At 40.1% G+C, this 27,703-nt stretch overlaps 1 protein-coding gene across 1 annotated transcript in view; it reads right to left on the reverse strand.

Moving 5' to 3' along the window:
- Positions 1-7,026: 7,026 nt before the first annotated feature.
- The window catches only part of P2RY1 (purinergic receptor P2Y1), a 77,954-nt gene continuing 57,277 nt past the window's right edge, over positions 7,027-27,703 (reverse strand). Inside the window, exons 3-4 of the mRNA XM_089507717.1 lie at positions 15,298-15,338; positions 7,027-7,062 (exon numbers count right to left, since the gene is read on the reverse strand). Coding sequence (XP_089363843.1) covers positions 15,303-15,338 — 36 coding nt within the window. The 3' untranslated portion in view covers positions 7,027-7,062; positions 15,298-15,302. The remainder of the gene's footprint in view (positions 7,063-15,297; positions 15,339-27,703) is intronic.

Here is a 27,703-nt window from a genome sequence, read left to right on the forward strand (position 1 = left end):
ACTCAGGCCCGGGACAGACCGCCCCCAAAGGGCAGCCTGCTGGCGGCGTATTTCCCTCCGGAGGAAAGCCGCAGCCACCAAACCGCATGGCTTCCCTCCGGAGAAAAGGAACTCAGTATTTCTGGGTTCTTTTTACAGCACTGGACTGATGTTGCAAGTGCACCACCGGCGCATTTGCAACGTAAGCGACGCATGGTGCTGTGCGGATGCTGCACAGCGCTTACATCACAATGGCAGCACCCGTGTACACAGGACACCACCATTAGTACGCTGCCACTCCATACTAGGGTTAGGGACTGTGCGGTTGGTGTCTGGTCCCTAACCATAGTCTTGCTGCTGCCATGCCACAAAGTCCCTGTTTGTATTGGCCTTCAGTTATAAGCCAAGGAAAATGAATAGGGCCTTGATATCCTGGCCTTGGAGCTGCCTCAACCTCACCCCAATTTCTGGCCCCCTGTTTCCATGCCAAGTTGACTGTTGGCATCTGTGTAGCCCAGTGCACCTTCCATCACCATGGGTCACTCACTTTTTGGTCAGAATGAGGCACCTAGCAATGATCACTGGGCAATGAGGCTGGACATCTCATTTTGACCTCAGAGTGAATTACTGGTGACAGCCTTGGACATACCACTTGGCTCAGTGGGACCACAGTATAGAAAGCCATTGTTACACCAAAACAGAGGGCTCTGGATTTTTGTGGAAGATTTTTAGTAAGAAGTATGTTTTTAAACTTCCTTTGAAGGCTTTTATACCCCAGTTCTAGTACTGAATGTTCCAGATGTCATCCAGACAACTCACAATAGAATCAGGCCATGTCTCAACAGGATAATGCCAGAATGTGTGTGTGGGGGGGGGGGGGGGGAACAGGCCTTTTGGTCCATGCAGACAAGGTCTAAGTCTTTTAATATTAACAGTGGAGATTACTGTCTCTGGGGGCAACAGAGGTAAACCCAAACCATCTTTGTAAGGTCTACTATGTTCTTTCCCCTTGCATGGTTGGGAAATGTACTGGAGCTCTGTAGCAGAGCAACCAGATTAGCAAGGCAGAAGCTGGACAGCAACCAGTCCCATATCCACACACCCACAGAGTCTAGCACAGAAAAAATAAGCTTATTTTTCATTGTAAAATAGATAAAAGCATCTTATTTGTGAATACTCATGCATAGCTGAACACATAGTAAAATGAAGGAGAGAAAGAAAAGAGAAAATGGTTGCAGTTGGTAGTGATGTAGGAAGAGAGTGAGTATGGTAAAACACGCAAATAGGAAGTCAGTATAATGTAAAGCAGCACCAGGGAGCACTGATATGCATAGTGTGCTGACTCTAATTATCGAATCATAGAGTTGGAAGAGACCACAAGGGCCATTCAGTCCAACCCCTTGCCAGGCAGGAATCTCAATCAAAGAATCCCTGACAAATGGCCATCCAGCCTCTGTTTGAAGAGCTCCAGGGAAGGAGACTCCACTACACTCCAAGGGAGTGTGTTCCACAGTCGAACAGCCATTACTGACAGAAAGTTCTTCCTAATGTTGAGGTGGAATCTCTTTTCCTGTGGCTTGCATCCATTGTTCTTGGTCCTGTTCTCTGGAGCAGCAGAAAACAAGCTAGCTCCCTACTCAATATGACATCCCTTCAAGTATTTATATCATCTCTTAACCTTCTCTTCTCCAGGCTAAACATCCCCAGCTCCCTAATTCGTTCCTCATATGGCATACAAACAATCCTGTTGATTAGTCCCATTGAAACCATCGTGGTGTAGTGGTTTGAGCATAGGACTAGGACTCTGGAGATCAGTGTCTTCTGGGTGACCTTGAGCAAGTCACATACTCTCAACCTTAGAAAACCCTGTAATAGCTTCACCTTAGGGTCCCCATAAGTCAAAAACAACTTGAAGGCACACAGCAACAAAGATCTATTAAATCAATTGCTGTGTAAATGCACAGGTAAATCTAATTGATTCACTGGCTCTAATCTGGATTAAAAGTATTATTTTGACGACAGGTTGACACTCTCAGGCTTGACTGTACTTCTTCTCATAATCCCATCTTCTCAATTTGCCAGTGGTGGTAGACACTATCTTTTCTTTCTCCTAAATATCTGGTATACTTAACAAAGCTTCCTCTTTATTGAAGATATTCTTTCTTTGGTGATTTCAAATAACGGCTTTCATATAGGTTAATGTTTAGGCCAACTTGAAGGCATGTAATGATGTGTCCTTCAGGATCAGGTTATTACAAGCTGGGAGATGACCCTATCCTTTATTAGACAAGAAATGATGCTTACACATAAAACCTGTATAGGAATACAGACTATACATGAAAAGTTTAAAAGTCTAGTGACTGACCTTTTCACTTGAAATCCCACAGAAACTGCTCAGAGACCGAACTGCAGCTGTTCCCAATGTAAAGTATGCAGATGATAAGCACATTTGAAGACATACATGCACAATAATCAGAGCCAAGGTTGGCAGCAAACTCATTTTGACTTACATAGGCCCGTTACAAACGGGCCAGGAAGTACGCGCAGAGCGTGTACTAGGGTTAGAAAGGGGCAGTGCTTCCGCACCCCCCTAACCCTAGTGCGTCACGTCCCCCCTAACCGTTTCACACAGCCGCCGCTATGATGATGTCACGACCGCGCCACCTCTATATGGGGCGGCGCAGACATGACGTCCTCGCTCCACGCCAGGGCGCTTAGTGCGCCCTTAGCGCAGAGCAGGAAGGAGCTCCATTTCGGAGCTCTTTCCTGGTTTGGTCCACTGGGCGCAGCCTTCACACTGCTGCACCCAGCGGACCAAAGGAGAAAGGAGCCAAGCGGCCCCTTTCTCCTCCTCCCCGCCGCCGCGGGGTGTCCTTGGGGCTTGAAGCCCCAAGGACACCCCTTTCCAGGCTGTGGGGAAGCGGCCTTTTGCCGCTTCCCCGCAGCCCGGAAAGCAGCAGATCGGGGCCTCAGCAGCTGCCGGTCTAGCCACTGAGGCCCTGATACCCTGGGAAAAGGGGCGGGTACAGGCCGCTGCTTTTCGGCGGTCTGTAACCTGCCATAATGTGTGAAATTGTGTGGGTATGTGGGTGGGAGACAAACATAGAGAAGTTCTTTTGAATCATTTAGAAATAATTTAATTCAAGAAATGTCATCACCAAGTCTCACCAATAATTCATGTGCTGTGTTTTTAGGTGGCATTCATCAGATGTGAAAATGCACATGCCATGTAACCATTAGCAGAGGCAGTGTTACAAAACCTGCTAAGGTGTGTGACTCACTGTGAACAAACAAAGCAAATATCAAGTTGTAGCACTGAAGCCTGAGAAAATGATTTCAAGTGGAAAGATTTCAGAGCCCACTAAAACGTGAAGTGTGAATCATACTCCAAACAGAAGAACAAGACACAGGTCAGTCAGTCCTAGCTCTATTGTACAAATCAGAAAAGATCACTAACTGAGCATCTTTCATTTGGCTCATTGTAGGGACTCCATGGCAGTTAATTTAGCTGGCTCATTCAGAATTGTTGAAAATCTATAAAGGTACACATCAGGTAAAGATGTGTGTTCACTTTGAAGCAAACAAAAATTGAACCAAATGGATTCTTTTTAATTCAACTGTGAATCTATTCCAAAACAGAGGCACAATAGAACAAATGGGTAGAAAAGTGGGGAGACCATTTTGCATTCACAAGCCATTTGGCATTCACATGCTGTAGATCTAGGTAAATGTAGCATGCAAGTGAGGAGTGGAGTTGGGCTCATTAGTTCCACCCTGATCCAATGAATGACAGTTAGTGCCCCCCCCCATGTGACCATGTATATAGCATCATTGTCTGAAAGAAGGGGAGCTATGTACATACATGTGTAGATCTCCATGGGAGACCACAATACCGCATGCTGCAAGCTTGTGTAGAGACCTTCATACATATTTCTCTATGTATATGTTTATACCACATTACTGGGCATTATGATAGGACTATATAATGTGGGTAGAGTTGTCATGCCCACATGTTGTACAGTTTTTACCTAGTCTAGGCTTTCCACTTGGTGCCCATTAGGATCATCATCTGGCTTGGATTTTTAAAAAGTCTAGATCTTGTAGGAGCCAATGTTTCAATTTACATTAAAAACAACTATACAGGTATCACCCTTATTCATAATGTCAAGCATCAAATTTAAAACTTCAACATCACAACTACTGCAAAATCAGGTACAATAGATATATTCTAACTCATTCCTAATATCCATAAATTTTCCCCAGAGTATTGTTTTTAAAAAATTAATATTAAAGTTTATTTTTAAAACAATTCATTACAATTCAATACAACTCTTTACATACATGCAATCTCAAACATCACTTATACATATACTATTACATATATCTATATAGAAAGAGTGGGGTTCAAGTCTTATCTTTTATATTCTTCATATTTACTTTTCTTTAACACCCACACACCAATCCATTACCATCTTGTCACTTCTTTCTTAATTGGAACACTTTACTATTAACCTTTCCATATATTGTTTCTTTCTTGTCTTACCCTACACTTCTCCTTCTTTCCTCTCTCTAAACTTCCAGATCTTAACCTTATTTATTCTTTCTTAACTTCTTATTCTTACCTAAATCTTTATTAACATACACATGCCTTCTACACATACTAACTCATTCTCTTTAGTTTTCTCTTCTAAATTCCTTCTTTCTATATAGTTCTTCTTACTCTTTCATTCTTTCTCTTCACACTCACACTACTTCTTTCATACTGAATTCCATCCTACCACTTCTTTAATTGCATTGTAAATTCATTACCACTACTTTCTCCCAATTTTGTTCAAGAAATTCAATTACTTTCCCCCATTCTTCTATAAATTGGTCTTTAGGTCTGTCTCTTATTGCTTGCATTAATTTGTCCATATCCATTCTGTCATACAATTTCATCAGCCGATCTTCTTTTGTTGAAATATTTTCATTCTTCCATTTTTGAAAAAAACACACTGCACAAAACACAGCAAGAGAAATCAAATTTAAAACATCACAACTACTTCAAAATCAGGGACAATAGATATATTCTAACTCATTCCTAATACTGTATCCATACATTTTCCCCAGAGTATTAACACATTCTTTACACCTTCTTAATCCTTATTTGTACATATCCCCCAATTACCCCTCTATTCTCACCTCCTTTCATATCTCTCCTCTCACATTTCCCACTCATCATACTTTCCATCTCCCTCCTCACATTTCTTCATATTCCTTACATATTTCCTCTTCCCTCCTTTCACTTTTCTACAAAAATTATGAAATTGTTTTTCAAGAGAGAAATCTTTCAGGTGCAAGGGAAGGCAGAATGAATAACATGAGTGGCAGAATGGAAGAAGGAAGAGAGGAACACATTGCACGAGCATGAGATAAAGCTAGGAAGTGAGTAGGATGGAGGTTAAGTGAGTTGTGTGAGTAGTAAAGAATGGTGGGGCGACAACATGAGATCAGGAGGGGGGTGCCAGAGATTGGGGTGGGGAAAGGAGGGAAGGGAGGAAGAGAGGTACAGTGCAGTGGCAGGGTGCAAGGAGTAAGAGTGAGATGTGCAAGGTGAAGGGAGGGAGAGAGGGAGTAAGAGGGAAGGGGGAGTGAGTAGTGGAGTGCATTAGCAATGGAGCAGGCTGTAAGGGAGGTTTGCTGAGAGGTAAATTCACATGGTAAATTTCATGATCAAGCTGAGGTTTGAACTTGGACCCCCTTGTTCCAACTCCAGCACTTTAAACATTACTCTGTCCTACTTTTCTCAAATCAGTTCTAACCAAAAAGAATGGTATGAAGCTTGAAGCATCATAGAAGAAAAGATTCAACATTTAATGGGCTGAATTTGCATATTGTATATACTCATCTATAAATCTAAAAAATTATGCCCAAAAATTGATCCCAAAACCCCAGGTCGACTTCTTTACAGGTCACTATGGAAATGTGATAGCAGCTCTTTCAGATTTCACAATGTGGTTCAGAGAGGAGTTTATTTCTCTTTGGATCCAAGCAGAAAGAGTCCTGAGTGATTGATTGATTGTTATTGCTGTTTGTTTAAGGGTCCACCTCTCACCCGCATGTCTAGCTGAAATGAAAGCTGAAACGATGAAGCAAAAAGCCTCAGTGACAGTCTCTCTTGCCATACACACACATAAACACATTGAAGGAGCCTCCAAGTTTTACCCTTGAGCTATCCACAGGTCATGGCAAAATCCATAATTTTGGCCCTAAAAGCTGACTTCTATTTATACATGAGGTAGACTTATAGTTGAGTTTATACGGTTGTCAGAATGCATTAAATTTCAGGAAGTGGAAAATAGCAACCCTAAATGTGGGTCATAGTGGTACATGCGCCTATTCAACACAGGCCTGCATCTTGATGGCATAGTGAGTTTACTGAGATTTAGCCAAAACCTGGAAATTATACTCTTTTGGGCTATAGCTCCCAGAATAGCTCTAGCTATTTCATCCTTCCAGGGCATCGTGGGAATAAATGTTGGGATCACAAAATGGTCATCTTCAGTGACTTAGAGTAAACTATTTTCTAAGTTAAAATGAAAAAAAGTTTCTTTTTCTGAGACTAGTTCCAAGCCTGATCAAGTGTAGGGAGAAAGGGAGATGTTAACAGGGATCAAAGAGGAAATCTAGGTGCTTATCATCTTATATATTAAAAAAATGGAAATGCTACCACTGAAAGCACCTGGATTTTTTCCATACCAATACACCCAATATTGATTTAAAATATAAATCATTCTTTTAGAAGTTGGCAGTCTTCATAAGGTAATAAAGAGAATAAAATCCATGCAAAGAGACTAATTTAAGTGGCACAAGTATATGTTTGATTAGAAGGCAGGGGAAGAATACCAGTCTTTTAACAGCCTCTTTTGGTGCAGTGAGCCCACTTTGGGTTCTCCCACCTTCAGTTAAAATAAACGAGTTCTTGCAGTATAGACAGCCCCTCGACTTGCCAAGTTTTGCTGGCTGGTATTGTATCCTTGTTCAATAGTTAGATTCTTTTGGGGGTGCTGTTTGCAGCAGTTTCTTGGATCTGCACTAGGATTCCTCCAAACAAACAAAAACAAAACAGGGACATGGTTAGCAGAGGTGGTCCTATGGCTTGAAGCACAAATTTTATCTTCTCCATTTTTAAAAATTCATATAGTTATAAAGCAAAAGTTCTGTTTCATTGTTACATTATAACTCTAAATTTAAAGAGAAGAGAAGGAAAATATTGACTCAGAATTAAAAAGAAACCCACTTGAAAATTAGAACAAAATGTTGCAGCTCGTGCTGTGAATTGCCTGAAGTTATTCAACAGAAATGATGTTTGGATATGTTTAAATATCCCAAGAAATGCAGCAACAAATATGACAGCCTTCCAACACATTTTCCAAATCTACTATGGGTGTGTCTACATTGACTGGAAAATCCAGTTTACCTTCAGACCACACTGATTCTTAGCTACCCTGGGCTTGACTACACACACCAAAGTAAGTTTGTGAGAACTGTTCACACACAGCTTTTCCTTTCAAACTCACGCCAGTCCTAACTAAATAATGTAAAAAATATTAATTGAGAATCAATTATATTGATGGGGAACTAGAATGGGGTAATTGACCCCAAAATACACAGATTATCTGAGAAAAAAAATTAAGCCACATCAGAAAAAAATTCCCTAAAGAATTTTTTTTTAATTTAATGGACATCCTGACAGTTAAAGATGCTTGCAGAATTAAATACAGAAATGCAAGAGACTTCACCTTTTTCCCCGACATGCATAAATCGTGGTCACATCTAGATATGTATTTCATTTTATCTCACCAAACCACAAAAATAGACAAAACAGAGATTCAACCTAAAATGTGGTCAGATCATAATTCTGTAAAAATGACTTTACATTTACATAAAAAAGAATTCAATTGGCGCTTAAATGAGAATTTAATAAAATTTTAAAATTGTTAAAGAAATTGGAGAGAATATAAACTATTTATTTCAGGAAAATTTAGATGAAGTAACTTCCTTCCAGATGGTTTGGGATGTATCTAAAGCTGTGGTTTGCAGTTTGTTTATGAAAAAAGATGCATAGTTGATAAAGAAGAAAAAAACATAGCAATTAGACAAATTAAGGGAAGAAATAAAAGATAGAGGAGTTAGAATGGGGGGGGGGATCCTCAAGATAAAAAACTTCAACAAGAGGTTCAATTTCTACAAAAACAAGTAAAAATATTAACAGTCAAGGAGATAGAAAATCAAGCAAAATACACCAAACTAAAGTACTTTGAATCAGCAATAAACTAGGGAAAATACTAGCATATAAATTAAGAAAAGAAGAAGAAAATCATACAGTACAAGAAATCAGAGATAGGGGGAAATTATTAATTAACCAAAGAAGTTAAAACAAGTATTTCAAAGATGCTATTCAAATTTATTTAAAGATTGTGTTTGTTTGAAAATGAAAATAAAAATTAAAAAAAAAAATTTATTTAAAGATTCCCAAATAAAGAAAGAAAAAACAGAGAAATATATATATATGGACAATTTTTTAAGAACAGAAGAACAAAGAAAGAACTTAAACAAAGTAATAACTTTGGAGGAAATAATAATGGCAATAAAAAGAAGTAAAAATGGAAAAGCTCCTTGGACCTGATGGTTTTTACAATGGAATACTATAAAACATTTACAAAACAATTAGTAATTCCACTTCAAAGAACAATGAACAAAATTTTACAAGGGACCAAAGTCTTGGGAAAAGCTAATATCACAGTTATCCCAAAGAAAATAAAGATTTACAGTGGACCCTTGTTATACGCTGGGGTTTGGTTCCAAGATCCCCCATGCTCAAGTCCCATTAAATATAATGACATAACAAAATAGTGTCCCTTATAAAAAATGGAAAATCAAGGTTTGATATTTGAAATTTATACTTTTTTTGCACATTTTCAAACCGTGTATGCTTGAATCTGTGTCTAAGAAATCAGTGTATAAGAAGGGCAGACTGTATTAGACCCAAGTAATTATAGACCAGTATCTTTACTAAATTCCAATTACAAATTATTGGCATCAATACTGGCTGAAAGATTTTTTTAAAAAAAATTGAATGAGTGGATTTATGATGATCAATTAGGATTTTTACCAAACAGAATAATCAAAGATAACATCAGGAACATTCTAAACTTAATTGAATACCAAAACAATTATTATTAATCTTTATAGATGTGGAAAAAATGTTTGACAATGTCAACTGGGATTTTTTATCAAAGGTGTTTTAAAAAATGGGAATAGGTGAGAATTTCTTAAATTGGACTGAGCAAATATACACTAAGCAAAAAGCAAATGTTTTCATAAATGGAGAAAAAAACTGAAGTTATCAAAATACACAAAGGGGTAAGGCAAGGCTGTCCCCTATCACCCTTACACTCTCTCTCTCTCTCTCTCTCTCTCTCTCTCTATATATATATATATATATATATATATATAATGGAAATTTTTCTTAAAGCAGTTAGAGAAGGTAAGCAAATTGAAGGTGTAAAGATAAAAGGCTGGGAATATAAACTTATTGTCTGCATATTCTGCATATTATCTGTCCTGTTTTATAGCAGAAAATCAAGTTACACTGGGACATGCTGCACTCTGCTTGATATATATACCAAATGGCCCTGTACAGACAGGCCAAAATAAAGCTGCTTCAGGTCATAGAATCATAGCGTTGGAAGAGGCCACAAGGGCCATCCATTCCAACCCCCCGCTATGCAAGAAATCTCAATCAAAGCATCCCCAACAGATGGCCATCCAGCCTCTGCTTAAACACCTCCAAAGAAGGAGACTCCACTACACTCTGAGGGAGTTTGTTCCACTGTCAAACAGCCCTTACTGTCAGGAAGTCACTTTGGAGGTATGCTATTTAAATGACACAGACATCTTAAGAGGCCAGAAGCTGTGTCAAAGCTGTGTTCCAGTCCTTAGGACTGGACTGTGGCTTTGGTGCAACTTCTGGCCTCTTAGGACACATTCATCATTTAAACAGCATACCTCCAAAGTGACTCGAAATAGCTTTATTTTGGCCTGTCTGTACGGGCTGTATATTTCCTACAACACTGACATTGCTTTGGAGTGCAGTCCACAAAGACAAGTGAATATCTGGATTTTCCACTCTAAACTGGGATAAATCCTCATTTTGTTTCCTCTGGAGTAAAGCCCTAAAGTGGTTTAAAGACCCAGATTCGGCCCCATTAATCCAGTACATCATTTGGACAGTTCAGTATGAAAACTAGGTGAGAACATTTTATTTGGCCCATGCAGATGTCAAATAGTCAGCAGAATTACAAGAGGGATTGCTCCCCCCCCCCCACTTATTAGCACCTGGTAATAAAGCAATACATGAATCACTGGCTTGAATCAGATGAAAAGTGCTGATTATCATGGGGTTCTAAAGAACTGATACACTGTTTGTATGAAGACAGTGTCACGTCTTAACTCATCAAATAAGTTATTGAACATCCTTGGTTAGATTTCTGCTCCTCTGCCTGAGTTGTGCATCTGAAGTTAGCCTTCACAAACAGCAAATGGAGAGGTAAATCCACGTCTGGAACACTCCGTATTACAGATGATGGATGTTTTCCCATTAAGGAGTGGAAGCATCATGTATATGGAAAATAAGAAAGAAGAATTTAGTGGTTCTTATGTTAGACTCTGCAAAACATGAGCAAGGCAGTTGAGGGTAAGATGACTTGGAGTTCTCTCATTCATGGGGTCACTGTAGTCTGAAGTCAACTTGAAGGCAGTTAACAACAAAGTGTTAGACTACAATTTGAGATTCCAGGTTCAAGTGTCCAGTGAGTCATAGGACTCACTTTGTGACCCTTAGGCATGCCAGTCTGCCTTTTCTCTCTTTATTCTCCCTAGTGTTGTTATTAATTACCCTCATGTCAGCACCAGCTCATGGCAACCCTGCAGATAAAATATCTCCAAGACTGCCTATCCTCCACTGTTCTGCTTAAATCCTGTAGATTCAGGACCGAGATCTCCCTAATTGATTCTAGCCATCTGGTGTGCATTATTCTTATTTTTCTCCGGCCCCCCTCCTCTCCAAGCATTAATGTCTTTTCAAGTGAGTGATGCCTTCTCATGATGTGGCCAAAGTATGATAACCTCAGTTTCATCACCTTAACTTCCAGGTGGAGATCTAGTCTGATCTATTCAAGGACCCATTTGGCTGTCAATGGCATCCTCACCACTCTTCTCCAGCACCACATCTCAAATAAATTGATTTACCTACCTGAAATAGATTGTTGAACAAAATGTCGCCATGTAGAATGCTGCTTTCCTTTCAGGGTTCTGTCAGTTTCTACATCCACCACTTTTTTTTATTTCTCCCTCCCAAAAAAGCATTCTGTGTGCACTGAGTATGCTCAGTCTTCACTTTGGTTTTGGTATTTGCTCTCTTAGGTTTTTTTGTTTGTTTATTTTATTTTGTTTGTTTTTTTACTTCTGCAAATCTCAGGGTTCTCCCTGGTAATACCTCATTTATCAACATGAATAAATGGTACAATTTTGGTTACACAAAGAGTGGTGTTTAAGAGGACTGGCAATGCTATGTAATGGTGTGTGTGTGTGTGTGTGTGTGTGTGTGTGTGTGTGTTGTCGTCTCCCACCACTTGGTATCCACTTGATAAACCCCCTAGAAGGAATTTTGAAAGAAAAATAATAGCTTTACTGGACTACACTTCCCAGGACTCACTTCTAATTCAGATACAGTGAGACCTTAGATGACTTGCATGTGCTGTTGGAATGCACAAACACCAAAGCCATTTCTATATCTCATTAAATGAAAAGTGCCATCTGTACAGTTAAAGGCAATGGAAAATAATTTCTCTGTTATTCATGATATGTTGGCTTATCAAATGATCTTTATTTTTCTCTGCAAAGTGGCTGAAGTTCAGAACAGGGGGAAATGAGCAAAGCATTTAGAGAGAGAAGCACTTTTGTTGAAATGAAAGAGAGAGAGAAGGTTATATTATAAACATTTCCATAATATTTTCATGTTTATTGGATAGATATTTAGGGCTGTATGCATCTCTTGTTCTATTTCTGACAGATCTGGGGCATGATGGTTTTGATTCTGCTTAACAGAATTGTGACCCATCTCCTCATGGCATCACACAGAGTACTAAATTATTGGGGGGGGGGACTTGAGCATTATCATCTTACTGACATCTTTGTATGGCACCCATTAACCCAGCCAGGGAAAGTCCCTGGTTGCCAGAGTGTCACAACTGTCCTCTATTCCTTATAGCCATTGCAGCTGTGGTAGGCATTATGAGCTAGAGAGTGTGAAATCGACAACAATAATGAATACAGTGAGTGGAATCATGCTTAACGCCTGAAGCAAAGAATGCACAAGGGAAAGTCAATGATAACACAGTTTCTGCCTCCTTGTGCCAGTTAAAGAGTGCAATTTGGTTTAATTGAGTTTGAGAACATTTTAATGCTGGCATTTAACTCTCTTTTGCTCATCCAGAACAAATCTATTTTCTTTCAAGCAACAAATGAAGATTAACAATCAAAGGGGAAATCATCATTTGTCAAGGAGGGAAAGACTGCTGGTTGGTCAAAATTGCAAAAGCTTCCAGATAAAAGAAAAGGAAAACAGCCTTCCCGAATTTTCCCAACACATTCAAAGCTGTGTTGGACTGCAACTGCCATAATCTCCATTTCTGGTTGAGGTGATGGGATTGGTAGCCTAAAACAACAGGAACACATTGTTTTGGAGAAGGATGAAGTAGATAGTTACAGGCAAAGTCCCTTAGCTTTGCCTTGGTTAATAATAATTTAATGATTAATTATTTTGATTTTGATTTGTATGATATTAGACAACTATAACACTTATAGTCCTCTACATTTTTTCACACTTTTCCATACATTTGTCCATGCAAAATGGATGCAATCAAGCAATCCCCTCACCCCCCACCCCCAAAAATAAGAAAGAAAAGATAAATGTTGCCTATAAGTTGTCATGCACAAGAAAATATTCTTCACATCTAAATAAATATCAAGCTTGGTCAAAATCAGTTTGAAAATGTGCTCTGTAGAGCAAAAAATATAGAAATCTGAAACTTTGCTCAGGAGGTACCTAAATTAATGAATGTATCGGGTCCAAAACATCACTACAGTCTTTGTTTTGGTGATCAAGTACATGAGTTTGTATAATACAACAGATAGACAAACTGATCAATAATTTTAAGGATGGTATATGATTTATTTATGTATGTATTTGGTTTATATCCTGCCTGTCTCCCCTCAAAATGCCATTAAGGGCAACTAACATAATAAAATGAAATGAATAAGAGCTAACTCAAAACTGAAGATAGATTAAAAAAAACTTAAATTAACAGTAAAGGGGGAGGGGCAGTTTCATCTAGTTAATAGCACCTCCTGCATCAATCTACTGACAGAACTGCAATGAGGAGGTTGTCAAACTAGGATTCCCTCGGTAGGATCTTCTACAGCCTTGGGATGGTCATCAAAGAAACCTCCCATATCCCCATCAAATGAGCTTCCAAAGATTATAGAAATTAAAGAATGATTCTTTTTGAAGTTCTCAAATCCTGGCCAGGTTCATCTTTTTAGCTTACAGTTGTAAACCGCTTAGACACTGCTTAGGCGGTATAAAGCAGTATATAAATGAAGCTTGTTTGTTTTTGTTCATTTAGTTGCCTGGAACCATATTATATAGTGCTTTCTACATTACAGCCAACATTTTTCATTGTGCCTAAAAACAGATTGACAGCAAGTGAAACTCTCAGCATTAACAAGATATTTGCATGCTCCCTGTTAATAATAATAATAATAATAATAATAATGCATTTTATTTATAGACCGCTATTCCGCAATGATCATAGCGGTGTACAGTAAATGTTTATTAAAAAATATAGCATTGTTGTGACCTAATTTCTCAGCTATATGTAAGATTGATACTTTTAATCTATTACTTATAGGCTTCACCGTTCCGAAAAAGTTGATAGGAATTCTGTTTATTGAACATCAGTATGACAATCTGATTCCCTTAGTCTAAATAGAATTAATTCATACTGTGTATGTTATACAAATGTTAACTACATCACTTTGGCCACAGCATTCTGGACTTGCTGATATTTCTGAACACTTCACAAATACATAAAGTATTAAAGTAGTTCAGATGAAATATAATGTAAGACATATATCACTATAGCTCAATTCCAGCTAATTCACTTCTGGCCACCACTGCAGCCTAGCCAGATGTTTAGGAAGCACTCTTATCACAAGACAAATTCAAGACTGTTCTTCCTGTACTACAGTGGGATTTGAGAAAAATTTATTACATTTTTATCTCATTCCCCCAAGATGCTCAAGGAAGCTTACATGGTTTTCTTGTTCCTATTTTAGCCTCACAAGAATCTTTGAGATAAGTTCAAATTGGAATGGATGACAAATTGGTCCAAAGCAAAGCTTGGGCAATTTACAGATTCTGGAAGTTGTAGCCAAAAAAAGTGACTTCTCCAGACTTTTGCCCAAGATCATCCCGGGCAGCTTTGTGGCCAAATAAGGATTTTAACCTGGAATTCCTGGAACTGTCCTATTCAAGTATGCTTATAACTACATCATGTCAGTTTCTAGATACCTTCTACTAGAGAAAGAATTCTGTCAAAGAGCTCTGTCCCAATATTTTCTCTCAGATTCAAGTACTGATTATAAACCCCACATTATTGCCTTGCTGCCAGTGGTAATTATACACCTCCACATCATGTACTTATGAAGAACTTCCTCATTTACAAAATGTTAAATCCAATAATAATTTTAACCCACACTTTACAAGAAGTGTAAAGAAGCAGACAAGATACCACTTGTTACCATAGGACAAAGGCTTCCTATATATGTGAGATTGTAACTGAGTGGAAACTTCCCATTTTGTGAGAACATGTTTAATGAAGATGCTTGCTGTTTGTGTAAAGGCAAAAGGTCCTGTACACAAAGAGAAGATGGAAGAAGCTACAATGTCATAGAAGTGGTAAGAAGACTGTTTTCAATATCACGTCCAGGGAAAAATGTAAAAGAGAAGTGATAGCACTGTCAGAACTTCTTAGCCTGCTATGACTGCACCTACACTGCAGAATTAATGCACTTTGATACCGCTTTAACTGCCATGTTTCAGTGCTATGGAATTCTGGAATGCATAGTTTTATGAAATATTTAACCTTCTCTATCAGAGAGCTCTGAGGCCCAACAAAATACAAATACCAAGCAGGAAAGCAAGTCTCCTACCTTTTCTACCTGGCCAGCAGCTCCACCAGACCCAGAAAGAGCTGTTAAAAAGAGGAGAGGGTATTAAAACATGATTTGCACGATTGCACTGGATATATACCTAGGGTTGCCATAAGTCAGGACCTCCAAACCGGGACAAATGTAGGACAAAATTTTCAAATGTAGGACACATTTTTGTGTGTGTCCTACATTTGAAAAGGAGCCTTGCTGAGGGGAGGATTCCTTCTCCGCCTGGGCTCCGTTCTCAGCAAGGACGGAGCCCAGGCGGGGAAGGAACCCTCCCCTCAGGGAGGCTTTTTTCCCCCACCTGGGCTCCGTCTTTGCCAGTGGAGCTCAGGCAGGGAAAGAAATTTGGCCTCGGCTGGTGAGGCTTATTTCCCTCCCTTGGCTCCGGCGGAGCCAAAGAGAGGAGGGAAGCCCCCCACCAAAGGAGAGAGGCCTACAGAGGCCTCTCTCTTTCCCCCGCCACCGCTGTTGCAGACTTTGCAACAAATCCCAGGAACGGGGGCAACCCGGGGTGGGACTGTGCGCACCTGCCCAAAACCGGGAAAGTCTCGCCCACAGGCAGGATATGGCAACCCTATACTAGGTACACCACTGGGGCCATGGCAGTTAAAGCAGTGTCAAACTGGATTAACTATATCATAGCGTATATCAGGATTGACATCAGAGATAGAAAAGCAGCTACTTCCTAGGTCATGCCAGCTGTGGCTTCTGGAAACCTAAACAAGGAGAGAGAAGCTGGTATAGGGTAGGGCTAAAGAAGTCAAGCACCCCTTCAAGCCAGGGTGAGTTAGAAATGTTGGAAGTGGGGAATAGTGCAGCAACATTTTGTACAAGGAAACCAAGAAATTCAAGGGACTAGATGTAGTTGAATCAGATATGTCCACCTAAGATTTTCTCCTCTTGTTTATTTGTTCTGTTTCCCATTTTAATGCAGAATGACATTCTTGGATTACTCCCTTCCCTTCCTGCAGTCCTTTTCCAGCCCTCTCCTTAGCATGTAGCAAGTGTAGCATAGCATCCTAACTATGTTATCTGAGATGGATTTCCTATGCTAAAGCTTGTCTTTGCACTTTAATCACATCTCATGCACTATCTCACCCTTCCTTTAAGAGGAATGGAGCTGTGCTCCATCAGTTGCAGATAATTCATTTCCAAGAGTTTGTTCTGGATTGATGGTTGATTTTACAGCTAAGTCACCTTATACTTACCTGGTCTATTGTGGGGTTCTTCTTCTTCTTCTTCTTCTTATTATTATTATTATTATTATTATTATTATTATTTTGTAAGTAGAGGATATGTGAGCTTCTACAAAATTGTTTGTTTGCTACTTGCTCTGAAGCTAATAAGCTTTCAGGGATGTGTTGTGGTGTTCCTTCAAGTCAAGTTAACGTTTATTGTACTAGCCAAAGGCCATGACAAAAAGAGCTTATCAAAAAGCAAAAACATTTTAAACAAAAGGCACAGAACACAGAGGACAATAAATGTCCCAACATTGTGTTCCTTCAAGTTAATTCTGAGCCCTCCCTTCATCCACCATCTTGAGGTGGATAGAGGCAGCAGGGACGTAGCCAGGATTTTGGGAAGGGGGGGAGGTCCAGACTAAGTGCCACTATTATAATAGGGCTTGGGTGTGGCGGCGCGGCAGCATGCACCATTCATTTTATCTAATGGAAGGGGGGGTCCGGACCCCAAGGACCCCCCCCCTTGGCTACGTCCCTGGAGGCAGGCTAGCTCCAGCAGGGCTGCCTGGAAGAAGACAAGCCCTCCCTTCATCCACCATCTTGAGGGAGAGAAAGAGACAGGCTAGTTCCAACAGGCCTGCCTGGAAGAAGACGAGCCCTCCCTTCATCCACCATCTTCAGGGAGAGAGAGGTGGGCTAGCTCCACCAAGCCTGCCTGGAAGAAGACAAGCCCTCCCTTCATCCACCACCTTGAGGGAGAGAAAGAGGCAGGCTAGCTCAACCAGGCCTGCCTGGAAGAAGACGAGCCCTCCCTTCATCCACCATCTTCAGTGAGAGAGAGAGGCGGGCTAGCTCTACCAGGCCTGCCTGGAAGAAGACGACCCCTCCCTTCATCCACCATCTTGAGGGAGAGAGAGGCAGGCTAGCATCATCAGGGCTGCCTGGAAGAAGACGAACCCTCCCTTCATCCACCATCTTGAGGGAGAGAGAGGCAGGCTAGCATCATCAGGGCTGCCTGGAAGAAGACGAACCCTCCCTTCATCCACCATCTTGAGGGGGAGAGAGGCAGGCTAGCTCCAGCAGGGCTGCCTGGAAGAAGACGAGCCCTACCTTCATCCACTATCTTGAGGGAGAGAGAGGCAGGCTAGCTCCATCAGGGCTGCCTGGAAGAAGACGAGCCCTCCCTACATCCACCATCTTGAGGGAGAGAGAGGCAGGCTAGCTCCAGCAGGGCTGCCTGGAAGAAGAAGAGCCCTCCCTCCATTCCATCTGCCTTGGTCCAGGCTTCAGAGGGAGAGAAGAATGCTGGACCCGATCCCCTGCTCCCCACCATTTCCTTATCCTTTTGTGTTGTGTCTTTAAGATTGTAAGCCTGAGGGCAGGGAACCGTCTATTATCCCCTCTGTTGTAAGCCGCCCGGATTCCCAGTGATTGGGCGGCATATAAATAAATCCTATTATTATTATTATTATTATTATTATTATTGTGACCCTATGTTTTTAGGGTTTTTTTGGCATGATTTTTTCCGAGGGGGGTTCTGTATAGGACTATCCTCTAATCAGACACTAACATGACAGTATATAGCACATAGCACTCTGTTACACCACTGAGGGCTATCCATAGCCCTCAGGTTTTGGCCCTGAACCCTCCAAGCCTGATATGCTCCTGATCTGTCATCTCAGTGGTTGGCTCCTAATTGCTGTGTTCAGTGTTCTTTTAATGTTGCTTTTGAGCTGATTTGGCAGTAAAAGTTGAAATCAGATTTCTGACTGACCAGTGCACATATTGTTACAACTGACTCTCTGGAATCTGAGGAATCTGATGCAGAGGAGTTGAATTGCAAGGGATTTCTGGCTCCAGATGATGGCTTACTCCATGAGTTGGAGATGTTGGTCCTGATGCAGCAGGATTTGATGGATGCTAAAGAGATACTTCCATTCTTTGAAGTAAAGACAAGATAAAAAGAGCAGCATGATAGGAGTCTCCTGTTGCTGTTTCCTGTATGAGAACCTGTCTCTCCTGTAAAACACATACAAAAGTAAAGGAAGCCATATTAGCTGGCTTTAGGGCCATGGCCCTAAACCAAGAGGATTGAAGATGAGGTCATTGAGCATTGGTAGCTCTGATGAGAAGTAATACACAAACAGATTTGCTCCATGGTATACAAAGAAGCCTTCCTAGCCTACATCTGGACTTCTAAAGCTTCAAGATCCATTACAGTATGACCCACTGACACATTTATTGCACAGCCTTGGACCCTGAGGAGTGGACCTCTGAAAAGCAGAACTCCATTGAAAAACAGACAGCCTTAAGGAGCATTTCTAAATAACCACTATAAACTTCCCATTCTAAGTGAACGACTACATTAAAAGTCCCTTGAAGGTAAACCAGAACTGTTTGTCTAGGCTAGACTGGGAAATTGCTTCCAACCAGAACTGAGAGACCATCTCTTCTTTCCTTAGCTGTAGGACTGTTAGCTAAGACTTCAGTTACTGGTGTCTGGAGCAACACCTTCACATATGTTCTTGGTTTTGACTACACCCCTATATCCAGTTGGCTAAAACCCATAGAACTACCTGTTGTTGTCTCAGCTGGCCCATCCACAGGCCATGCTGATGGTAACCATGATGGATCCAGGGAGGCGGCTCCACATTTTGCTCTCATTTATGCATAACATAGTCATCTGGTAAATGATCACAGAAAATCACAGCATAGTTACTCAGTATCTTCCATATTAGTAAGGCAATGACTCTGCTCCAGGCTTTTGTCTACCCAAAGTGCTGTACTTGATCCTCCATATACACTGAGATGACAAATCAGAATGTTTCTGCCACTACACTGTTCTGGAAGCCACCAGCTGTTACTGAATCAGAGGACTAGTGCCCTTTTGCCCTTCATTCCTTCCAAGTGAGCATTTTTATCAGTTATTCCAAGTTATTACATTCCATGCAAATTGTTCAAAACAGATGACCCCAAAGGGTAGTGAGCACAAAACTACTGTGTCAGTGTCATCCACAGCATAGTCTTTCCTATCTCAAGGAGATCTTCCAAGATTGTGTTTAAGCCCATAAATGTCAAAATTCAGCCTGCAGTGAAAGTTGCCATCTTCAACATTAGCTTCTGGTTCTCAATTTGACAGACTCAACTTAGCACATGAGATACTTGAAAGGCTGCGGTGCCAGGTTCAATGAGCCATTCTTGTATAAAATTAAATGGTAATACAGGGAAGCTGTTTCTTCTGCTGTTGTTGTCTTCTTACATTGTAAGGAGAAAGAAGAAAAGCATTAAAATAACCAAGGGTGGTTTTTACAGGTATGAAAAAAAACACCTGCAAAAAATCACTTCCTTCATATGAAGAGCATGCATTAGTTCATAAAGCAATCTGACACAAGCATCTATATTATAATTTATTTCTTTAATGCAAAATATGTTTCAGCCATGGAACAATATTTATCCTACCAAAAAAAAAAAAAAAAAAAAAAAAAGAGAGAGAGAGAGAGAGAGAGAAACAAATATGTTATTTGCAAAGAAAAAGCTTGCTTTGAAATCTATTTATGTTGCACAGGCTGGCCGCCATTCCAGTCAAGAGAAATAAATATTGTGAAAAAAAGACTCATGTTTTTGACTATGCAAACTAGTGGGGGGTGAGATTTGCCCTAAAATAGACTGTGGAATAAATGGATCAGTGGGTTATATTGTAATGAGAGACAGAAGAGAGAGAATAGTAATGTCCCTGAATTTATGTAATATATAGTAAATGTAATAAAGTAAGTGAACAGCAGGGAAGCATAAGTACAGATCATTGGGAATAATGCTGATTGGCCAAGTGTTTGAATGAGATGTTTAAAATGTTGATGTGCATTACAGTCAGAGTGTGAGATACGAGTCTGTCAAAATTAGGAATTAGTTAGAGTCAGAGGGGGAGAGATAGGGATTAATCAGATTCAGCTAGGATTATGAGGAGATAGGGAAAGTGTTAGTAGAGTCAATTAGGATTTAGATGTGTTAAATAAGTAGGTTGGAATCCTCTATCAGAGTATATGTTACATAACATTACATATACTTAACTATGAGCCCAAACAGACAGGCCAAAATAAAGCTGCTTTGGGTCACCTTGGAGGTATGCTGTTTAAATGATGCATGTGTCCTAAGAGTCCGAAAGCCACACCAAAGCCATGCTCCAGTCCTAAGGACTAGAGCGCAGCTTTGGTGCAGCTTTGGCCTCTTAAAATATGAGTGTCATTTAAACAGCATACCTTCAAAGTGACCTGAAGCAGCTTTATTTTGGCCTGTCTGTTCGGGCCCTATTTAGCAGAGGCACTAAGAAACCCTGTTAGTGAATTGCAAAGATGGATAGCAGGACACTAGCAAGAGTGTCCTGATGCAAATTGGCCCTCTCCAGCCACTGTCCCAATGTAGAACAGAACAGATATGCATCAGTTCCATTATGCATCGGTCCCAATGCGCATTGGTCACTTTGCTGGCTCCTCTACATAATAAAATAATAGCAGCCCTTTACTGGATACAGAAATTATGGGACTGCCAAATTCTAATTTCCACAGAAGTAAGTCTGCTTACAAAGGCATAAGTCACAAACAGGATTCCAAACATAACCTTTAACTGTATGTTGTCCGATGATGATGATGATGATGATGATGATGATGATGATGATGATGATGATGATGATGATTATTTACCTGTACCTCTGGGAATAGTACAAGAATTCTATTGGTTGAGATCAGACACACTCAGTAACCCACACATGAAGATTCAGAGGAGCAACTTCCTTTTCTCAAAGCCTCAAATCACACTGACAAGTAGTTTATACACTAATGGTGAAGGATGCAGTAAATAGTTGTGTTGAAATGGACACTCAGTCCTCCAAGTACTCTGGGCCTTGAAAAAGGGGCCCTGGAACCATGGAGTGGTTATGAACAAAGATGGAAGGCTGAGTGAGGCAAGACTTTGCTGTGGCTTCATAGCAAGGCAGCAACTGTGGAGCTGTGAACCTTAGGGTTTTTAAGTCCCAATTTTAAAGGAGCTATTCAGTTGATTGAACCTTGTCCTCAAGATAGGTACAGCACATGGGATAGTCCATTAAAATTCAGACTGACACTTAGTATAGATTTACTGCTCCACTGACATGGGAATCACCATCTGCCACAGGAGTCAGTGGCAGCTAGAGTGGTGTCTTCATGGGCCAGGATACTTGTGGAGCAGCTTGGAGTATCCTAGTGCCAGAGCTGACCCAACTTTTCCTCATTAACTGGTGCCCTCCATTGTGATACTGGGTGGCTGTTTGTATCCCACTGTCAGACCAAACATGGCCACTTGCTCTGGGGTCAGAATAAGGTGTCCAGCCTTGATTTCATATTTAGCATCTTGTCAAAGTGAGCAGCATGTGGTAGAGGTGAGCATGCTGGGTGGCACAGTGGGGTATGTTTTAAACAACCACCCAGTGTTGCAACAGAGGGCTCTGCATCTTCCAGGAAGGTCCAGATCTATTAGTGATTTTTTAAAATCTGTTATAAGAGGAGTATACCCCACATTCAGCACTGAACAGACTGAATGTTATCAAGACTGTTCACACCAGACTCATGGATTTGAGTCCTGTGTCATGTGTCATGCCGAGAGGACAGGTTGGGGAGGCTGTTTTATTTAGTTTGTGCAGACAGGGCCTAGGTCTCCAGAAGGTTTTCCCCGTGTACAAGAGGAAACTCTTCTAATAAATGATAGCCCACTGGGGAGTAATGGCCTACCTTGCAAGAAGACAAGAAAGGGAGCAAGAACTAACAAGGAAAACATGTGTGTGTGTGATCCGAAGGAGAGATAGGAGCAGAGCTGAGGGAAATATGATTTTTAAAAAAACAGAACTTGAATGGAGGATTCAGGGAGTTGTGGTCTAAAGAAATAACCTTTTCATATTCTGACAATGAGCTACAAAAGTGAAGGAACACAGCATTCACAATATCCCCTTTCCTGACAGAGGCCATACAGTTTCCCCACCCTTACTTCACTTTGCAGAGAGCAAATTTTAAAAACAACCATAAGAAATCAAGAAAAACTTCAAAATGAGACTTTTAGTGTCATGTGTGAAAATGCCCAGAACAGACACTGTTATAGAATTTGTCTGCTGCAATATTTCACGTAGTGTTGAAGCATATATTTTGTGAGAAATGAAAGAGAAATTGCAGTACTGTTTGATTAAACATTTTGCTGCTGGCTGGGTCAGCCGGACAGTTGGCAGAATGAGGCAGACACCTCAAGACATCGAGTTTGGGTGTCGGGAAAGGGCAGCAAATCATTAGCTCTTTACCTTATTATTACCATATATTTCTTTGCAGAGAGAAGGACTTAAGGGATTTTCTCCCCCAGATGCTGAAACAAGTTGATGTGCAAAGGCGACTGAATCTCAGGATATATTTAAAAACTTTTTTACTTCACAAATTCATGTGTTAACCGAGGAGTATTTTTTGTATGGCCTTCTTCAGGGCCTGTTAAATGAGGGGAAAAAAGAGAGTGGGAAGACCATAGATATGTATTAAACCAGGCATAGACTGAAGAAGTGTGAAACATATATTTATATATGTGCTTCCTATTAACTTGTATATAAAGCAGAGTCATTAAAAATTGTGTTTGGAATCCTGTTATAAACATTCTTCTTGTGTGCCATTAAGTCATTTCCAACTTATGATCATCCTAAATCCTGTAGATAATTATAACTAGCTCACATGAGCTCCTAAAGAAAGAAGATTAAGTAAATAAAAGAGCAAGTTCAGCCTTAGGAATTTAGAATAAGCCCACAAAAGACATGTTCACTTTGTGATTCTTAAAGACTTTCCAAAATGTTCTTATGAATATTTTACACAGGGGTGAGCTCCAGTAAAACCAGAGGGGAATTGCTCCCAAATAACTATGAATAAAATTGCAGTCTTCACTTTAGTATTTGGAAGCAGAGTTGTCATCTGTTGTTGGTTTTTCTCCAGATGATTATAGAATTTGCTGCATATGAATTGTTTGGAGTGTCATTCCGCCAGCAGTAGTAAACAGCTTATATTTTGATGGGTTTAAAAATGATCGGGAAATATTCATGAAAGTTATCATTTTTCTTCAATAAGATGTTTTCATGGGGATATGTAGCTCAGTTTATGCAAGATTCTGACTGGCTGCAAGATTGTCTTCTCTCTCTGTGGCTTCAGATCACTGAGTTCAGAATGACCTGTTCGTAACATTCTTTGAACAAGTAGTACATTTGTAGAGAAACAATGTTGTTGAATAAACAATACAAAGATAGATTCCACAAGGCTATATATGTTGATGTTGCTGGAATATACTCAGGATGTTAAATCATTAGATTTGATGCACTAATATTTTATTTAGGTAAGCATGCATCTGGAAAACATGGGGGATGGGGGTGGGGAATCCTATTCCGTCAGATGAGTGACTTTCTTAATTTACTGTTCTTTTAAAATAAATAAATCTTTAATGGACTTTAGTATTGCAGCCCTAAAAATAATACATTATTTGGTGCAGGAAGATAAACTTCTCTATTAATAGGATCTTAAATTACAGTTTTCCTCAAGCATTTTGCCTCTTTGGTGTCTCAATGCACAGTGAAACAATCGGCTGAGAAAATGGTCAACCTCTGTGAGATTGGTTGCACTTTGAGATTTTTTGTATGAAAAAAGTAATTTGCACAAAACTTTTGTTTCTCCTGCCAAAAAAAAGAGTTTTTTCATGCACAAAAGTCAACATTTGATACAGAAACCAGAGTCTTTGGAATAAAATACAATGTTTTTGAATTATCATTCTGCACATTTTGATTATATGTATTTGTCATGTTTCTTTATTGCATTTTTGTATTACATCTGTATAGTTAGTTTTACAGTTGTGTTATATAGTTATATAGTAATATAGTTGGATCAAAACCTTCTTCTGCCATGTGTGTTTTATATAAATATTTCAGACTTTTTTCCAATGCAGCCTCTCCACCCTCTCACAAAACCTCCTTCGTATGGGAGAAAACATTTGAAATGATTCATTTTTATATGTAATAATAATAATATGCATCCCGAGTCTCAGGCAGCAGTTTTTTAGTGCCATGCCACCCTGTGCTCCAAAACAAACATGTTGTTCAATAAAAGTTGTTATTCCATCACCTATGCTGTATGTAAGATTCAGTTGCCAGTCCAGCTTCTGTACATTGAAGAGATGTGCACAGCTTCTCATCCTTTGCCTCAGGCAGCAAATTGTTGTTGGCTAGCACTTCCAAGCAGTAGTTTGTTTGTTTCTTCTGTGCAGAAACATTGAGGTTGCAGGATAGTGAGCTGTTGCTTGACTGTAAGGCAGTGACTTGGTTTAAGCCTTCTTAAATAGAGGGTGGGGAATTAGTTTTGGGCAGGGCTGGATTTGTCCTTCCTTGTAGCTCTGAGTCAGATGTCATTCATGTGTGTGACTGCACTCATACACATCACCAGGTACCTGCTATGCCTTTGGCAAGTAACTCCTTTACACTCTGCCTTCCCTTCACCATTCAAGGAAGGAGGAGAAAAGCAATCTTAGACACCCCATGCAAATATTGGCTACAATTCTCTTCTCTTTTTCCATTGTGGGAAAAAGGGCAGAGGAACAAAGATCTCCTGGTGGCAACATGTAAATATTGTCTGACTCTGCAGGACAGCTGTATAGTGATATGCCCTTCAGTTACCAACTAGAGATAACAGTTGACACCCCTTCATAAAATCTCTCTTACTTACAAAGACTTGGGGGAGGGATGACTGGGAGGCTGTGCATAGCAAATTTGAACACACTGCCTTTTGCAGTAGTACAGCTTCTAAAATGGACATTAAAATAAAACCCTTCTCCATAATAATCCAAACAGTCATAGCATGAAAATGCCAGTGAAATGTCCTGCTTCAGAAGGACATGGATGCAACGTGAAATGGAGAACTTCTGTTAGGAAATGAGCATACAACATATTTCAGCCTTCAGATGCCACTTCCTCCAGTCTAATAATGTTCTCAGAGATAGCCAAGCAGGTTTTGGAGCAAGCACAGTGATAGCTGAAAGTCCAGTGCTTTATTTAACATCCCTCCCAGAAAATACACATTTGAAAAAACAGAAATAGCTATATGAAAGCTGTGCAATAAATAATTAAATTGGGAAAGGTGAAAGATTAAACCTTTGCAGTCTAGAAAGGTAACAATAGTCTAAATTCTGAATTCAAGCCTTTGAATGAAGGAGAATAGTCCATTGTGCTTTTGTAATCTGAAAGTTTGATTAGTACAGTAGGGTCTAGAAAGGGATGAATTTATCATGCTAAATGTTAATAGAGTATTATGTTATCATGTTACAAGCCACATTCGATTCAAGTACTGGGAGAAAAATAGAACATAAATAAAGCAATAAAACACAGATAAAATAATTAAATTTTATAAAGTGGATACTAATCACTTCTAGCACTATGGGATAGGAGTGACAGGCACTGCATTACAGTGATTCTGCTCCTATTTACAGGGCTGCTTCTGGAGTATAACGTTAAGGGATTTATGTTCAGCCTGGTAGCTATTAAACTGTGGTATACCAGAGTTCCAGCTTATTCTCCAGTGTATATATGTAGCAACAAGGGATTTATCCTTCTCACTGGAGATCTATTTGGACTCTCTGGCTTGGAGTGTGTCATGTCATTTTTGACAGGTGCACCATCTATGGCCTTTCCTGACAAAGATAACCTAGCCACCATAGGTCATGGTTTGCAATCTGCCAATTAGATTACTGTAAAATATTGTATGTGGGGTTGCCTTTGGAGATGACTCGGAAGTTCCCGCTAGGGCAAAATGCAATGGCTTCATTGCTGACTGCTATACTGTACAGACATCACATAATGCCAGTCTTAAAATAATCCTACTGACTGCCCATTTGCTTCTGATCTGCATTCAAAGTGCTTGTGAGGCCACTGAAAACCGTAAAGGGCCTAGGCCCTTAATACTTGAAGGAGTGCCTTCCCTGTATGTGACTGATGGAGGATTGAAGTCTGCTGTGGTGGCCCTCCTCTCTGTTCCACCAGTGAGGTCAATACAGTGTGTAAAGATGTGGGAGACGCCCTTCTCAGCCTTGGCACCCCAGCTGCGGAATGTGTTGTGTGAATTTGCCCTCCAAGTTTCATTTAGACTCCAAGTAAAAACATGGTTTATTAAGGCCTTTGGGCCTCACTGATTCTAATGCACATATTTTTAACACTGCTCTGATATTTTAAACCTATTTTAATTTGTCAATTATTATAGGATGTTTTCAGCCTATTTAAATTAAAATTTTGTTTTAAATTGTTTTAACTTGTTTGCATTGACTTTATGTGTACGCTGTCCAGAGATATTTTGATATAGGCTAGGATAGAAATATTAAAATAAATGAAAATAAATACTAGTTTCTGTATCAGCAAAATTTAGAATACATAGCTTTTTCTTAGAGACTGAAAATGTCACATTATTGAATTATAACTCCCAGAATCCCCTGTGTCAATTCTGGGAGCTGTAATAAAAAATCAAGTTCTCCAGCCTATGTTTTTCCCCATTCATGGTAAGATCATTTGGTGGCTCACTGTGATAGTTATCATTGGTCATGAACTTTCATTTAATGATCCGTAATAATCCTTTCAATGATGAGGTCTATAAATCACTACTTTGGATATTAAGGGTCAGTAGAGGTGGGTGACTGGAAGCTGCCCCTTCCACCCCAGGTCGGTGCCACAGCGACCCAGTCCCTAAAATAAGTTGCTCTGAGCAGCTTCCTGGAAGCGGAGTCAGAGGCGTGCCATGATCACGCCCCTTCCAGCTAGCACTGTTTGGTCACTGCATGCCATGGACGTCATCATGACATGTGCCGTGTAGATGGGCGTGTGCTATCATGGTAGTGGGGTGGTGGAAATTGGACTTGGAGCATGTCAATGCTCCAGCCTAGTTCAGCCCTAGTATGCGGTCAGGCCGGCAAAAATCAGCTCCAAATCAGAAACAGATATTCTGGTTGAACCCTAAGAGTCAATTGCTGCTGGGCCAAGATATAGTGCATGTCTACCTTATGTGAATTTTCAAAGTAAAAGACTGGGTTATTTTGATAATGTCTCTATAGTAGGGAAGAAGCCTAGTCAATGGCCTGCGACAAATTCATAGAACTTTCCTATTTGGTCTGCAGTATTTCCTGAACAAGCCTCTCCTCCATGGAGG

Source organism: Sceloporus occidentalis, unplaced genomic scaffold, assembly GCF_023333645.1.
Source record: "Sceloporus occidentalis isolate IW3139 unplaced genomic scaffold, rSceOcc1.0.p SCAF_2, whole genome shotgun sequence".
In the NCBI taxonomy this organism is placed as follows: domain Eukaryota; kingdom Metazoa; phylum Chordata; class Lepidosauria; order Squamata; family Phrynosomatidae; genus Sceloporus; species Sceloporus occidentalis.